Raw genomic sequence first — 16,866 nt, forward strand, 5'->3', positions numbered from 1 at the left:
TTGCAAAAAGGGCAGGAAAAGCATATAAAGATCATTGCTCAAAATATAGACCCCTGGACTCCTGACGCTAACCAGTCACTTAAGGCCACAGATTAACGCAGATAATTGAATCCTGGGACCACCCGGGCCTTCTCTGTGTGGCCTGACCTTGTGCCAGCCCAGGCTGTCTCCAGATGGATTGTACAGAGATGAAAATCTGTTGGAGTGTAAACACACATGGCTGGCATCACTCCTTCCAGGAATCTTGCTTTCTTTAGGGCAGGACCTTGCAGTCACCTCTGAGTTCAGTCCTGATCCATTCCAAGGCACAGATGTTTAGAAGGAATTGTCTTGAGTGGCCAGAAGAAAAATATAATTGAGATACTGGTGAGGTGGGGAACGGATCCTGGCATACCAAAGTGGGCATCTGTTCAGTTAAAAAGTGAAGTTTCCAACCTGTACCAATTGCCCATGTCACCCTCTCTGAGGGCATATCACCAGAATCTGCAAAAAAAGGGGGATAAAATACAATCAGCAAGAGAAGCAGTAACTGAGCAATAAACTTTGACTTAGCACTTCAGTTTGATTGTAGAGACCATGTCCCTGCCCACGTCCACATACATTAACATCAGGGACACTTCCAAGTATTGATGATCCTGAGTCCTCAAGCCAATCAAGTTTTTCTTTGCTTGTTTGATTTTTTTATTAGAGGAGTTGTGGGTTTACAGAAAAACCATGCATAAAATACAGGGTTCCCACATACTGCCCCATTATTAACACCTTACATTGGTGTAGTACATTTGTTACATTTGATGAAAGAACATTTTTATAGTTGTGCTATTAACAGTAGTTCATGGTTTACTTCGGGTTCACTGTTGTGTGGTTCCATGGATTTTTTTAAAATTTTTATTCTAGTAACATATATGCAACCTAAAATTTCCCCTTTTAATAACATTCAACTATATAACTGAGTGCTGTTAATTACATTCACAATGTTGTGCTACCATCATCCATTACGAAAACTTTTCTATCATCCCAAATTGAGAGTCCACACATTTAAGCCTCAATTCCCTATTCATGACTCCAACCCTGTCCCCTGCTATTCTAGCTTCTGACTCTATGAGTTTGCTTATTATAGTGATTTCATCCAGTGAGGTTATAAAATATTTGTCCTTTTGTGTCTGGTTTATTTCATTCAACATAATGTCTTCTATGTTGTCACATGTATCAGAACATGCCTCTTAATCATATCTGTGCTTCTTTATGACTGAATGCTATTCCATTGTGTGTAAATACCACATTTTATTTATGTATTCATCAGTTGATGGACACTTGGGTTGCTTCCATCTTTTGGCAATTGTGAATAATGCCACTATGAACACTGGTGTACAAAAATGTGTTTTGAGTCCCTGCTTTCAATTCTTTCAGTTATATACCTAGAAGTAAGATTGCTAGGTCATATGGTAATTCTATGCTTACCTTTCTGAAGAATTGCCAAACTGCCTTCCGGAGCAGTGGCACAATTTTACATTCCAAACAGCAATAAATGAATGTTCCTGTTTCTCCATATCCTCTCCAACACTTTTAATTTTAGGGTTTTTTTTTTGTTTGTTTGTTTGTTTGTTTGTTTTAAGATATAGCCATTCTAGTGGGTGTGAAATAATATCTCATTATGGTTTTGATTTGTATTCACCTAATGGCTCATGATGTTGAGCAACTTTTCATGTACTTTTTGGCCATTTGGTATCACTTCTTTGGAGAAATGTCTGTTCAAGTCTTTTGCTCATTTTTAAATTGGGTTGTTTGTGTTTTGGTTGTAAAGTTGGTTTCTTTTTGTGTTCTGGATATCAAATGCTTATCTGATATGTGGTTTCCAAATATTTTCTCCTGTTGTGTAGGTTGCTGTTTTACTTTCATGACAATACAAGTTTTTAATAATGCATGAAAGTTTTTAATTCTGAAGCAGTCCTATTTATCTCTGTTTTCTTTTGTTGCTTGTGCTTTCGGTATAAAGTCTAAGAAACTATTGGCTAACACAAGGTCCTGAAGATGCTTCACTGCGTTTTCTTACAGGGATTTTATAGTTCTGGCTCTTATATTTATGTCTTTGAGCCATTTTGAATTGACTTTTGTATATGGTGTAAGGTAGGGATCCACCTTCATTCTTTTCGCAAATGGGGATCCAGTTTTCCCAGCATCGTCTGTTGAAGAGACTATCCTTTCCCAATTGAGTGATCTTTGCTTCCTTGTCAAAAATCAGTTGGCCATAAATATGAGGGTTGATTTCTGAGCTCTCAGTTCAATATCATTGGTGTATATGTCTACCTTGTGCCAGTACCATGCTGTTTTGATTACTGTGGCTTTGTAATATGTTTTAAGATTGGGAAGTTTGAGTCATCCAACTTTGTTCTTCTTTTTCAAGATGGCTTTGGCTATTCAGGGCCCCTTACCCTTCCATATAAATTTGATGATTGGCTTTTCCATTCCTGCAATGAAGTTGGCATTTTGATTGCGATTGCATTGAATCTGTAAATCACTTTGAGTAGAACAGATATCTTAACAATATTTAGTTTTCCAGTCCGTGAACACAGAATGTCCTTCCATTTGTTTAGGTCTTCTTTGATTTCTTTTAGCAGTGTTTTGTAGTTTTCTGTGTACAAGTCCTTTACATCCTTGGTTAGCTTCATTTAGATTTATTTCTAGATATTTGATTATTATAGTTGCTATTGTAAATGAAATTTTTTTCTTTATTTCTTCTTCCAATTGTTCATTACTGGTGTATGGAAACACAGTTGATCTGGGGGTGTTGATCTTGGACTCCACCACTTTGTTGATTTCATTTATTAGCTCTAAGAGTTTTGTTGGGGATTTTTCAGGATTTTCTGTACATAAAATCATGTCATCTGTAAATAGGGAATGTTTTGCTTCTTCCTTTACAATTGGATGTCTTCTATTTCTTTTTATTGCTTAATTTCTTTGTCAAGAATTCCAGTACAAAGTTGAATGGCATTGGTGACAGTGGGCATCCCTGTCTTTTTCCTGACCTTAGAGGGAAAGCTTTCAGTCTTTCACCATTTAGTGTGATTGTTAGCTGTGTGTTATCTTATATGCTCTGTATCACACTGAAAAAGTTTCCTTCTATTCCTAATTTTCTGTGTTTTTATCAAGAACACTTTTTTGCATCAGTTGAGTTTATCATGTGATTTTTATTCCTTCCATCAATGTGGTATATTACATTAATCAATTTTTTTTATGTTGAACCACCCTTGCATACCTGGGATAAATCCCACTTGATCATGGTGTATAATTCTTTTAATGTGCTGTTGGATTTGGTTTGCTAGTATTTTTGTTGAGGATTTTTGCATCTATACTCATAAGAGAGATTGGTCTGTGATTTTGTTTACTGGTGCTCTTTATCTGGTCAAATCCATCAAGTTTGCTGGTACAGGGAGGAACAAGAACTGGACCCTAAAGCAGGGTCCATGGGCCCCTGAAATGGTGCATAATATTTTGTATATGTGCATATGAGAATTTTTCTGAAGAGGGATCCAAAATCAAAGGGTTCAAAGATTCCCAAAGAAGTTAAGAACCACAGTTTTAGAGCATTATACCTTGAAAAGAACTTTGTGAGAAGTAGTTCAACCTCCTGTTTTACAAATAAGGAAACCAAGGCCCAGAGAGGTACAGCAACTATCTCAAGATCACACAGTTCATTACTGGCAGACCTGGACCTTAGACTCCTTTCTCTTGACTCCTGGTGATGTCAAAAGAGATTTTTAAAGAAAGGAAGGGCATGCATGCTCTTCAGCAAAATGAGCCCCCAGTTTCTTATGGAAAAACATGTTTTCTAGAATATCACTGTCCAATAGAAATATAGCATGAGCCATATATGTAATTTAAAAATTTCTAATAGCCCCATTAAAATGAAAAAGGAATATGAAATTAGTTTTTTTATATATATTTTTTATTTTTTTTCATTTTTATTGAGATTGTTCGGATACCATACAATTATCCAAAGATCCAAAGTGTACAATCACTTGCCCCTGGTACCCTCATACAGCTGTGCATCCATCACCACACTTAATTTTTGTTCAATTTTTAGAAACTTTTCATTACTCCAGACAAGAAATAAAATGAAAGATGAAAAAAGAAAAAAAGAAAAGGAAACTCTAAACCTCCCCTATCCCTAACCAACCCCCCTCAATTGTTGACTCCTAGTATTGCTATAGTACATTTGTTACTGTTTATGAAAAAATGTTGAAATACTACTAACTGTAGTATATAGTTTGTAATAGGTATATAGTTCTTCCCTATATGCCCCTCTATTATTAACTTCTAATTGTATTGTCATACATTTGTTCTGGTTCATGAAGTGATTTCTAGTATTTGTACAGTTGATCATGGACATTGCCCACCATAGGATTCAGTTTTATACATTTCCATCTTTTGGCCTCCAGCTTTCCTTCTGGTGACATATATGACTCTGAGCTTCCCCTTTCCACCTCATTCACCCACCATTTGGCGCTGTTAGTTATTCTCACATCTTGCTACCAACACCCCTTTCATTTCCAAACATTTAAGTTCAACCTAATTGAACATTCTGCTCATACTAAGCAAGAGCATCTACATTTCTTCCACAAGGCAGGAGGGAGAGTCAAAGAAGGTAGAGAGGCAAAAGAAAGAGGAAACAAAAAAAAAATGACAGCTAGGAAGCAGCAAAAGGAAAAATAACCTTAAATCAAATTAGAATAAATTATCAGACAATACCACCAATGTCAAGTGTCTAACATGCCTCCCCTATCCCCCCCTCTTATCTGCATTCACCTTGGTATATCACCTTTGTTACATTAAAGGAAGCATAATACAATGATTCTATTAGTTACAGTCTCTAGTTTATGCTGATTGCATCCCTCCCCCAATGCCTCCCCATTTTTAACACCTTGCAAGGTTGACATTTGCTTGTTCTCCCTCGTAAAAGAACATATTTGTACATCTTATCACAATTGTTGAATACTCTAGATTTCACCAAGTTACACAGTCCCAGTCGTTATCTTTCCTCCCTTCTTGTGGTGTCTCACATGCTCCCCATCTTTCTCTCTCAACCATATTCATAGTTATCTTTGTTCAGTGTACTTACATTGTTGTGCTACCATCTCCCAAAATTGTGTTCCAAACCACACACTCCTGTCTTCTATCACCCTGTAGTGCTCCCTTTAGTATTTCCTGTAGGGCAGGTGTCTTGTTCACAAAGTCTCTCATTGTCTGTTTGTCAGAAAATATTTTGAGCTCTCCCTCATATTTGAAGGACAGCTTTGCTGGATACAGGATTCTTGGTTGGCAGTTTTTCTCTTTCAGTATCTTAAATATATCACACCACTTCCTTCTTGCCTCCATGGTTTCTGCTGAGAGATCTCCACATAGTCTTATGAAGCTTCCTTTGTATATAATGGATTGCTTTTCTCTTGCTGCTTTCAGGATTCTCTCTTTGTCTTTGACATTTGATAATCTGATTATTAAGTGTCTTGGCATAGGCCTATTCATATCTCTTCTGTTTGGAGTACGCTGCGCTTCTTGGATCTGTAATTTTATGTCTTTCATAAGAGATGGGAAATTTTCATTGATTATTTCCTCTATTATTGCTTCTGCCCCCTTTCCCTTCTCTTCTTCTGGGACACCAATGATACGTACATTATTGTACTTTGTTTCATCCTTGAGTTCCCGGAGACGTTGCTCATATTTTTTCATTCTTTTCTCCATCTGCTCCTTTGCATGTAGGCTTTCAGGTGTTTCGTTCTCCAGTTCCTGGGTGTTTTCTTCTGCCTCTTGAGATCTGCTGTTGTATGTTTCCATTGTGTCTTTCATCTCTTGTGTTGTGCCTTTCATTTCCATAGATTCTACTAGTAGGCTTTTTGAACTTTTGATTTCTGCCATATGCATGTCCAGTGCTTCCTTTACAGCCTCTATCTCTTTTGCAATATCTTCTCTAAACTTTTTTATTTGATTTAGCATTAGTTGTTTAAATTCCTGTATCTCAGTTGAAGTGTACGTTTGTTCCTTTGACTGGGCCATAACTTTGTTTTTCTTAGTGTAGGTTGTAATTTTCTGTTGTCTAGGCATGGTTTCCTTGGTTATCCAAATCAGGTTTTCCCAGACCAGAATAGGCTCAGGTCCCAGAGGGAAGAAATATTCAGTATCTGGTTTCCCTGGGGGTGTGTCTTAGAAAATTGCTCCACCCTTTGATGTGTCAGGTCACTGTGCTTTTCTGCCCAGCAGGTGACACCTGTTAGCCCATAATTCTTGACTGGTGTGAGGAGGTATGGCCGTGTTCCCCCAGGCTCTGGGGTCTGGTTCTGAATGGAAAGGGCCCCACCCCTTTCCTCTTAGAGAAGACAGAACCCCAGGTGGAGGTCATTAGCATTTCAATGGTCTCGCTCTCTGCTTGTGCTGTCTCCACCCTTCTCCGCTTCACAGCCCTGGAAACTGAAAATGACTGGGGCTTTCTCCACTGAGAAGAAAAAGAAACAGATAGTCCCCTTCAGACCCAGTCCAGGGCGACCCTCTGGCTCTCCCAGGTCAGTCGTCACCCAAAGCCTCTGTCTGTTTTTTGGGGCTGCGTACCTGTAGTGAGCAGTTCACACTCGCTACTTAAAACCCCAGTTGGAGCTCAGCTGAGCTATATTCGCTTGCTGGCAGAGAGCTTCTCTCTGGCACCACGAGGCTCCGCAGCTCGGGCTATGGGGGAGGGGGTCTCCCGACCTGGTTCCGCAGGTTTTACTTACAGATTTTATGCTGTGTTCTCAGGCATTCCTCCCAATTCAGGTTGGTGTATGATGAATGGATGGTCTCATTTGTCCCCCCGCAGTTATTCTGGATTATTTAGTAGTTGTTTCTGGTTTTTTGTAGTTGTTCCAGGGGGACTACTTAGCTTCCACTCCTCTCTATGCCGCCATCTTGCCCAAGTCCCATGAAATTAGTTTTAATAATATATTTTAATTAACCCAAAATATCCAAAATAGTATTCTTTCAACATGTAATCAGTATAAAAAATTGAGATATTTTATATACTTTTAATCATTCTAAGTCTTCCAAATCCAGTGTGTACTTTACACTTACAGCACATCTCAGTTCAGACAAACTATATTTTACATGTCCAATGGCCACATGTGGCTTGTGGCTGCCTCTTAGGCATAGATTATACTTGCATCCCCCAAAGAATAAATGATTTCTACCCCTTTATTTGATTCCACAATTCCTTTTTAGGAGCCGGGTGGTGTCTCCAGTCATAGATGTGATTGACTGGAAGACTTTCCAGTATTACCCCTCCAAGGACCTGCAGCGCGGAGTATTGGACTGGAAGCTGGATTTCCACTGGGAGCCTTTGCCGGAGCATGAAAGGAAGGCCCTCCAGTCTCCTATCAGCCCCATCAGGTGTGGCCCCATCACCCAGTCTGCTTTTCCTTTGCCTATTTTGCTTTTCCTTTGCATCCAGACTGCCTGGGATCTAATCCCAGCTCCCACCAGTTTCCTAGCATGTTACTTAATCAGTAAATTAGGGATAATAATAGTACTTACCTTCCAGGGTTATTGTGACGATTGAATGAGTTAATACATGAAAAGCATTTACACGGAGTCAGGCACTCAGCTACAGGTGTTGTTACTATTATTTGTATTAGTGGGGTCCAGTGCTCTTCTAGGTAGCGTTGAGGGATAGATGCCCCATGTAGGAAAGTGGAAGGACCCGGGCTGGGATCTTGACCCAGCTTTAACTCCCCAGGTAACACTGGAAATCCCCTGGCCTCAGATCCCTTCTCAGTAAAAAGGAAGAATTTAGGCAGGTGAATACTGATACCACAACTCTCAAAATATTTTATGGGTTGCATCTCACATGTATGTTTGGTTTTTGGACAACTGTTCTATATATGTAGATGTTCTAGTTCTCTTCCACCATATAACAACCACCTCAAACTTAGTGGTGTAAAACAACCACCGTTTTATTAAGTTCTCAGATTCTGAAAGGGCACAGTGGAGTAGGTTGTCTCTGCTCCGCAGTGGCTGGGGCCCCAGCAGGGAAAATCTGAGTGGCTGAGAACAACTCCACAGCTGGGGCTGGACTCCTCTGTCGGCCCACTTTCCCTCATGTCTAATGGCTGCCATTGGCTGTCGGCTGGGACCTCAACTGGGGCTTCTGGTTGCAACCTCTTCACTGTCCTCTTCAAGGTGTCTCTTCACAGGGGGCAGACGGGGCTTGCTACAGCATAGCACTGGGGTCCAAGAGCAAGTATCACAGGAGAGTCCTCTATATAAGAAGCATCTGAGGATGGGGTGCAAAGGCCCATCTCTCATTAAATAGCCCTGTCTTTGATAAAATATTGGTGTTTCACGGTTTGGGTGAAATAAATACTGGCATCCTTTTCTTGCTCTGGTCTTGCAATTAAAGGCATTGAAGTCCATCTGACCCCAGTGTCCACCCTCTTAGCTCTGGAGCTCCCAGCTGGTAAGCCCCAAGCCTCCCAATCTTGCCTGCGGAGCTCCGGGTTCTGACCTGCAGTCTGTTCCCATCTTCTGTGTCCAGGAGCCCTGTGGTACCAGGCGGGGTTGTGGCTATGGACAGACATTACTTCCAAAACACTGGAGCATATGACCATCTCATGTCACTGCGGGGTAGCGAAAACCTTGAACTGTCTCTCAAGGTATGTCCTGGAGCCAGGGAGGACACAGATGGGTTCTCTGGAAAGGTATGTATGGCCAAGGCTTGGAGGCAGCCACTGGAAATGTTGTAGATCAGTGATAAGATGGTGAGCAAATTATAAATTCACTACAATGTAGCATCCCCAACTTCCCCTTTCCTCCCATTTCCCATCTCTTGCATGCCCTATTTCACTCCCAGCCTCCCTCTTTCACAACACTGTCAAAACCAGCTTGCAGGAAAGGACCCATTATCAGTCAATTTATACCTCAAAGCAGAGATTCCTATATAGTCTCCATCCAGGGCACCCTTAGTGTCTTGGTAATTTTTTCATAGCACCCACAGGCCAAAACAGACAGTTTTGGGTATTAGGTATTTATGTCCAAACAACTTAATTAGCATTTGTTCTAATAAGTCAGTGCCTGTTGAGCATTGCACAGCATCTCTGACCTTGAAATCAGACTGGACACCACCACCCTCATTTTCTGCTCCACGTTGATTTTCACATGATTCTTGGTTTTTTTTTTTTGTTTTTTTTGTTTGTTTGTTTGTTTTGTCACAGCAACCTCTGAAAACTTAACAAGGCAAAGACATACATTATCAAAAGTGCAGCAATCTAGTGTTGAAACCATGAATTACCCTGAACTTGTAGTTTGTGCAGCATCCAGCAGATGTTGTGTTTCTGTCAAAATTTAAAATATCCCTTGGCATCCCTTTGAGTCTGCTGGAGCACCCTGGAGACCTTGGCACATAGTTTGGGAACCCCAGCCTTGGCGTGTTTCAGTTCTTACACTTCCTATCCTAAGAATGTTTTCATTTTAGTCTTTATCCCTAAGCGTGGAATGGAAGGCTTCCTGCCAAATGGTTTCAGACATTTGGGAGTAAGTGGGAGTGAGTGGAGAGCAGGGAGAACCTTCCTGAAGTAGTAGAGACTATACTTAAGGAAAGATTGCTCTGATCTCCAACACAAATAGCTTTTGGTGCCTTTGGAGCAGACTTTCCCTGGCCACTAAGAAAACCTTTTTTCCTGAGAAAACATTCTCTTTGGATAATGGTGCTAACTCACATGCTATATCTCTGTAAGTGCTGAGACCTGTACATGTGTGTCAAGGGGGGTGCATTTGGGTAGTGAGTGGGTATGACCCCCTCACTCCATGGGTCCTGTCCTGGGACAACTACCCCCATTCTGTGTCACTCCCCTGCCCAGAATTCCCAGATCTGGAAATCCTACTCCACCCTGAGGACTATAATTATCTTGACAATTTTGTGCTCATGATTTCCCGTGCATGTCGCCAGCCCCTCACCGATGGGCCCCTTACTTCCCACCCCTTTTGGAGGTGGACTGGCATGGTGTTTATTTTCTCCTTTCATGGCAGGCCTGGCTCTGTGGGGGCTCCGTCGAAATCCTTCCTTGCTCTCGGGTGGGGCACATTTACAGAAATCAGGATGCCCACCCCCTTCTTGACCAGGAGGCCACCCTGCAGAACAAAGTTCGCATTGCTGAGACTTGGCTGGGGTCGTTCAGAGAAACCTTCTATGGGCATAGCCCTGAGGCCTTCTCCTTGAGCAAGGTAAGGAGAGAACCCAGAGGGGCTTCTGTGACCACCACAGGGCCACCAGCTGGAGGATGGACCAGGGAGCCCGGGGGGAAAGTAGACACTTCTGGCTTAGGTTTTTCTTGAGTTGCCCCCTCCTGGTGGGCCCTCTGACCTGGAGAGGCTGTCCCCTGTCCCCTGTCCCTCTGAGAATCTCTATGGGACCTCACAGCTGGTCTCGGCCTCAATATCTGAGATGTGGTGCAATCCTTCACCACGGGGCCACAGCAGAGATTGGGGTGGGGGGTGTGAATGATCAAACAGGCCTCCCAGGGCCCTTTCATTCTGGGCAAAATGCTCAAGGCTATGAAATTATCCAAGTCATGAAACAAGCACACATATAAAATATAAAAGGTCACACACACACACACACACACACGCACACACACACAACAGAGAGAAATAAAAATTTTCAACATTTAATTAAATGTCGACCAATAGAACATTGACAACTGGTCAATTGCCACTCAACTCAATTCTTATGTAGTGACATATAAATGCTATTTAATATGGGACATGGTTTCACCTTAACATTTGCTGTGCTTGAAGTGGGATGTCCAAAGGTAAGATCTCCAGGACACACAGTTTCTGGAACAGCTCCCACCAGTCCCTTACCAGCCCACACTGCTGGGTATGAGTTGCTTAACTGAAGATCTCATCCCTTAAATGGAGCAACATGACTGTAGCCATGAAACAGGCCTTTCTTGAGTGCAGTGGGCGTCTTCCCCATGGAGAAGGCCCAGTGCTTCTCCTTGCTTCCAGTCCTCAGGACTTTGCCTCCTACCTGCCCCCAAGCACCTGCTTCTCGATTCTCTAGCCACGTTTCCAGTAACCCCACACCTTCAGGGTGAAAGCTCAGTCAGACCTTGGATCAACCTCCCACCTGGTCTCAACAATAATTCCCAAAGTCTGGTCGGTCTAGAGCCCCCTCATCATCCAAGTCGGTTGGTCACTTCAACATAAAAAGTGGCATTCCCCCTTTGCCAGCACAGTGGCAGTGCCCCTGGAAGTGGCTTCCTTAGTTCCTCCAAGAAGAGCTCTGAAATGAAAGGAAGATCCTCAGAAGGACTCCACTCAGCTCTGAGTTTGCATCTCAGTTCTTTGGCTGTGTGATCCTGAAAGTTACTTACAGCTCAGTGCCTCTGCTTCCTCATTGGACAAGCTTCCTTAGGAGGTTGTTAGGATGATCCAATCAGTTAATATACCTAAAGCACTTAGAACAGTGTCTGGCACTGAGTGAGCCCTAACCGAGTGCTCACTATCATCATTATCACCGCTATTAATAGTCAACAATAGTCAAAAAGGTCAACGGAGCAGTTTCTTTATGCCAAGCCCTGTGTGGGTTCCTGGGTGACACAGAGCTGTGCTCGATAATGCTGGGCTCCTGGTGGGAGCAGGAGCTCCCCTGGGAGGGGTGCTGTCTACAAGGATGAGAGTGATTCATCCCAGATAGACTCACAAGGAACACTTTCCTGAGGGAGGTGGTGTTTGAACTGTGGCTGGATGGGTACAACTCAGATATCCAGAGAAGAGGTTGGGGGAAGATTCTGGAGCCCTTGAGTGACTGTCTTACAAGTCTTGTTGGCCAGGGGGAGCAAGAGACATGATCTGAGTTCTACAGCGGTCCACAAAGCTTCTCCCATTTTTAATTTCTTGGCTTTCTTTTGGTCAAAGCATCTCCTTTCCCTCTCTTAGATGTCAGTTTAGTATTTGCTTTTTGCTTTCAGAAGACACTTGGCCAATATTGATATAGACTACATTTATAAAAAACTCTTAAACAAGTGCTAATAAAACATATTTCTGATGAACCAGACTAACCTTCCACAACTAGAACAGGATACTTTAGCTGTAGGCAGTCTAAAAAGCAACAGCATGCAAATTTCTACAGAACCTCCATCATCTTCTCACTGCAGTTTTTTGTGCAAATAGAAGTGCCTTTGAATATATGCTTGGCTCCAGGCAGTTACAGAAACTGAGGTCTGGGGTGAGATGGGCTTTTTAGAGCCTGACTAGTCTTCATTGAGGAAATCCAGCTCACTTGCCTTATTGATGTATTGAGGGAATTTTTGAAGTGCTTATTTGTATTCATCCAAGTTCTTCATTCTACTAAATAGAAAACTGAGGCCCCATGAGAGAATGAGTTGCTAAATAAAAGTAGGAAGAGAACTAGAATTAGACTTAGACCTAGACCTAGACCCAGACCCAGACCCAGACCCAGATCCAGACCTGCCTTATAGTTCACTTTCTGTCTCCAATCTTCCTGATGTCTGGGAACACTGATCCTTAAATGTAGCTACCATCTCCTTCAAAGAACAGCTGGTGCCCCCTGAAGCAGCCCTCCTCTGTGGCTATGTCTGAAATGGGGAGAGGCAGGACTGTGCTTGGTATATAGAAGGGGCTCAGTAAATGTTTCACAAAACTTTAAGCTCAAGGAGGGCAGGAACCGTGTCTGTTCTGCTCACCATTGAAATGTCTGATGTCTGGTACAATTCCAGATAGTAGATGCTCTGTAAATCTTCATTGAAGGATTGGTTGGATGGTGGGGTGGAAAGACTTATGGAACCTGAGGCCAAGTTCTGACTCTGACCTTTTACAATCTGTGGACCTTGAGAAAGTCATTTAACCTCTGAGAACAACAATTTCAAGGACTGCTGTAAGGATCCAATGAAATGAAAAGTTAGAAGGCATTTTGAAGAATATAAAGTACCAAATAAATACTAGACTGACTTATTTAATAAATTCTATGGGTGAAGTACCTTTATTTTTCTTTTATTCTTTTGGATGTCCTTTTGGGTGTCTATGCTCTGATCCACAAATGGATCATCTGTTCAGGTGATGACTTTCACAGGGAGAATGGCGCCCCCTACTGGTCAGTGAGAAGACAGATTTAGCAGAAGACTTTTTCTGAATATGTTCTTTTTGAACATTCCTATTAGTTCATACTTGGAAATGTCCTATCACTTGTTTCGATTTCAAGGACATCTCTGCTTCCCTGAAAGGGTTTGATAACATGCATTTACCTTAATTTTAAATAGTTGAAAACCAATTTTGATCTAAAGACATCTATGTTCCCAGCCTCCATCTCACCCCCACCCTCAAAAATCTCACATAGATTTTGAGAGACAGAAATTCTGGGCACCCAAAAAGACAAGGTCGAGGTTTCATTTCTTGAGGTGTTGTCATGCTCTTGTTTTCTCCTTTCTGAGGCACGGCTGTACAGAACGGAAAGTTCAAAGTCAGAAGGCACCCTCATTTGAGATCAAATAAGGGCTGGTAGATTCCACAGTTTATCTCATCACCAAGAAAGGTGAAGGTGATAGAACTCACATGAGGGAGAGTTTCCATTTTGACAGCAAAGCCCGACCTTGAAGAGGAGCTGGGGGAGATCTCAAAAGAAGGCATCAAAAAACTTAACCTAATTTCCTTAGGGGAAAAGTAATAGATCATTTGGTTTAATTGTGGGTAAATATTTTGAATAAACAAGAAATTTTTCACTAAGAGAAGGTGTTTTCAAACTTTCTGTGGATAAGACCCACCAGAAGAACTGTTTAAAATGCAGATTTCAGGGCCCCACTGAATGTACTGAACCCCAGTCTGCAGGGCAGGGTCCAGGAAGCTGCATTTTAACAAGATCCTTGGGCACTTCTGAGGCAAGTGCTCAGGGGATCACACCTTGAGAAGCCAAATTTATAGGGTGAGAACCTAATGCAGTGTGCCTTGCTTAGAATTTCAGTATGGCAGACCCAGATCTCATTCTTCCCAACATTTCTGTCTGAAGATTAAGAGAAGAAAAAAGCAGCATCACACCAGACTCACTTCACACAGCCCCTTGGACCAGTCTCTTATTGCCGTATCAGAGGCTATCCATTTGGGACCTCTAATAGGGACTTCCTGTTGCATCCCTTTTTCTCTTCCTCTTCTCACACCGGGAAATAATAATCTCACTCTTTTTCAGTTCTTTCCATCTCTTCCTTAAGACCTCTCTCTTCCCTAACAAAATTCAGGAGTTAGTGTTAAATTTCAGAGCAGGTTCCTTTGTATCTCATTAATGCAGCCCTCTAAAAACATTGATTTATACTAAAGTGTTAAGGACTTACTTTGATGTCCCCCCCCCACCATGTGGCCAGCTTCCACAAGAAGGTCATCAAAACACTGATATGGTCTTTGTAAACTGAAATTCTAGGGCCTGTGGGAAGGGGGTGACATCACAAAGCAGATGGCCACTTACTATCCTGTTTGTTCTGAGACTCTTTGTAGGGGAGACCCATCCTACTCTGCTCCCTCCAAACCCTCTTCTCCCAGCCCTGGGGAGGTGTACTCTCTAACCTTTCAGCTTCTTCCCAGCCACTTCTCTCCCCTACCACGTGATTTCTGATGAAACAAGCTTTCTCCATCTCACTGCCTGTGTCTTTCGCCTCCCCCAGGCTGAGAAGCCGGATTGCACAGAACGCCTACAGTTGCAAAGGAGGCTGGGTTGTCGGACATTCCACTGGTTTCTGGCCAACATCTATCCTGAGCTGTACCCATCTGAACCCAGGCCCAAGTTCTCTGGAAAGGCAAGGCATGGCCTGGACAGATGGGAAGGAGGGGAAAGGGGGGAGGGTCAGCAAAGCTTCCCGAGACAGGAACTGGATATTTAGAAAAGACTCTAGCTCTTTGCTCTTCCTGGCCAAAGACAGCTAGAGGGCCTCACTGGTCCTTGACTCCATCCCCTGCCTCCATGCCTGCTCCTGAGAGATATGGCTGGGTTGCCCCATCACCCACCCCAGATGCCCTGTCCCTCACCATCAGTGGCTTCAGCTTACTCCGTCATTCTTGTGGCCTGAACAGAGCACCTTGAGGTGCACCCCAGAGAGTGAAGGAGGGGAATGTTGCCTGATAGAGGTTTTCTTTACTATGAAGGTGGGTATTTACTTCTGTATGGATGTCTTCTTTCAGCTCCACAACACTGGACTTGGCTTCTGTGTAGATTGCCAGGCAGAAGGGAACATCCTGGGCTGTCCCATGACACTAGTTCCCTGCAGTGACAGCCGGCAGCAACAGGTAGGTAGTCAGACTTGTCAGGATGGGTAACAGCCCAAGGAAGAGCTATAAGTGGTGACATTTTTCTGGGATGCTCCTCACTTCCCTTTGGGGGCATCTTCTTGCAATGGTCCCATGCCCCTTGACTGCCCACAGTCCCCCACTGTGATGAGCCATTTTTCTGCCTACCCCATGCCCCTCTGGAAGCTTAGACATGGACCATCTTCAGAGAACAAGGGCATCTTGGTTAGAAGGAAATGGAGAGGCTGATTAGCTCACCCTGTCATTTGACAGATTAAGGAATCAGAGGCTTGGAGAGTGACTAACCTAGAGACAATAAACTCAGATGTCTCCAGGATTCAGGCAGGTGAAGGAACTGAGTAAAGTGAGCCAGGGGCGGGGAAGGTTGTTGTGACTTGAGGAGCACAAGCCTTATCTAAAAAAACAGCTGCACCCACCCCAACAGATTTTTTTGTCTTGTTATGAAAGAGGGCCCGGTATTACATGATCATTCAAAAGCTTAAAAGACACTAGAAATCTGGAGTTTATGGAAATCTTCCTATTTAAATTTAAAAATTATAAGCAGATGTGAAAGAAAACTTGCATGCAGGCAAACATCCACCAGGGCACCATTTTGAAATCTCTGAACCAGCCCAAGATCATCAGCCAGCTAGAGCCAGAGACTGGCTATGTGGGTCACCAGAGCGAGGGCTGGAGACACAGAAGCACTGGGGAAGCCAGGGGAACCAGAAACTTGTTCCCCATTTGCAGGTGTGCCTTAAAGCCAAGACCTGTGACATATTCTAAGACTCAAGTCCCCCGGCACTGAGTCATGCCCCGACTAGATGTGTTGTGTCCTTCAGGTATTTAATGGCGATCTATGGGCGCCAATGTCTTATCCCAGAGGAGATAACTTTAGGAGACATAGCAGGCTGGGGTAAGTGTGTGTGCATGCATGTGTGTGTTGAGTGGGGAGGGAGAGCTGGATTTGGAGCAGACGGGCCGCACTGGCCTCGGGGCCACCTCCTACTCCACTTGACAGAGGAGGGCTTACACACTGACGGAGTCACTGATTCTGGGTTTCAGATCATTTACTTTTCTCCTGTGCATAGAGCTCTTTGATTTGTGAAATTCCTTTCACCTAGGGGAAGCCTTTAGCGCCACAGTGAGAAGGAAGGCTGAGAGTACAATCACTCCTGGGGAGGGGAGGGAAACAGCACATAAGCTATATTGGGGTGCCCGGGCTGGTGGGAGCCTCTCCTCAGAATGGAGAACTCTGATGACTTGCTTGGGGTGGGAGCAAGAGACAGCCCTAAGGCCATCTCCATGGATTTCTCCAAGGCCCCACCCTGCAGTATGGCTTGAGCCCTCAGTAGTCAGCAGGGCAGCCAGAGAGAGATGCTGAATGTGACTGGCAGGCTCTACAGGTAGAGGCCCCTTCTTGGACCAGAGGTCCTGTTAGTGGGTATATATGGCCGACCACAGGGCAGACTATTTGAAACCAACTGTCCTGAGAAACCCAGGTGGCTCCTAGTTAATGACTAGGCCTAATAAGGGTGGGTCAGCCTGGTGGTATCTCCATTC

At 43.3% G+C, this 16,866-nt stretch overlaps 1 protein-coding gene across 4 annotated transcripts in view; it reads left to right on the forward strand.

The window, feature by feature from the left end:
- Positions 1-16,866, forward strand: part of GALNT15 (polypeptide N-acetylgalactosaminyltransferase 15) — a 49,931-nt gene that overhangs the window by 26,339 nt on the left and 6,726 nt on the right. The window contains exons 4-9 of one of the 4 annotated variants that reach the window (XR_005218273.1): positions 7,240-7,407; positions 8,552-8,669; positions 10,042-10,236; positions 14,685-14,816; positions 15,199-15,303; positions 16,146-16,219. Coding sequence is in view for 1 of the 4 variants with exons in the window: in XM_037845426.1 (XP_037701354.1) it covers positions 7,240-7,407; positions 8,552-8,669; positions 10,042-10,236; positions 14,685-14,816; positions 15,199-15,303 (718 nt within the window). In the remaining 3 variants the exon portion in view is untranslated. Of the gene's footprint in view, positions 1-7,239; positions 7,408-8,551; positions 8,670-10,041; positions 10,237-14,684; positions 14,822-15,198; positions 15,304-16,145; positions 16,220-16,866 lie in introns of those variants that run through there. The other 3 variants (XR_005218276.1, XR_005218275.1, XM_037845426.1) reach the window with 3 other exon arrangements.

The sequence above is a fragment of the Choloepus didactylus genome, chromosome 1 (genome assembly GCF_015220235.1).
Source record: "Choloepus didactylus isolate mChoDid1 chromosome 1, mChoDid1.pri, whole genome shotgun sequence".
NCBI classification, from domain to species: domain Eukaryota; kingdom Metazoa; phylum Chordata; class Mammalia; order Pilosa; family Megalonychidae; genus Choloepus; species Choloepus didactylus.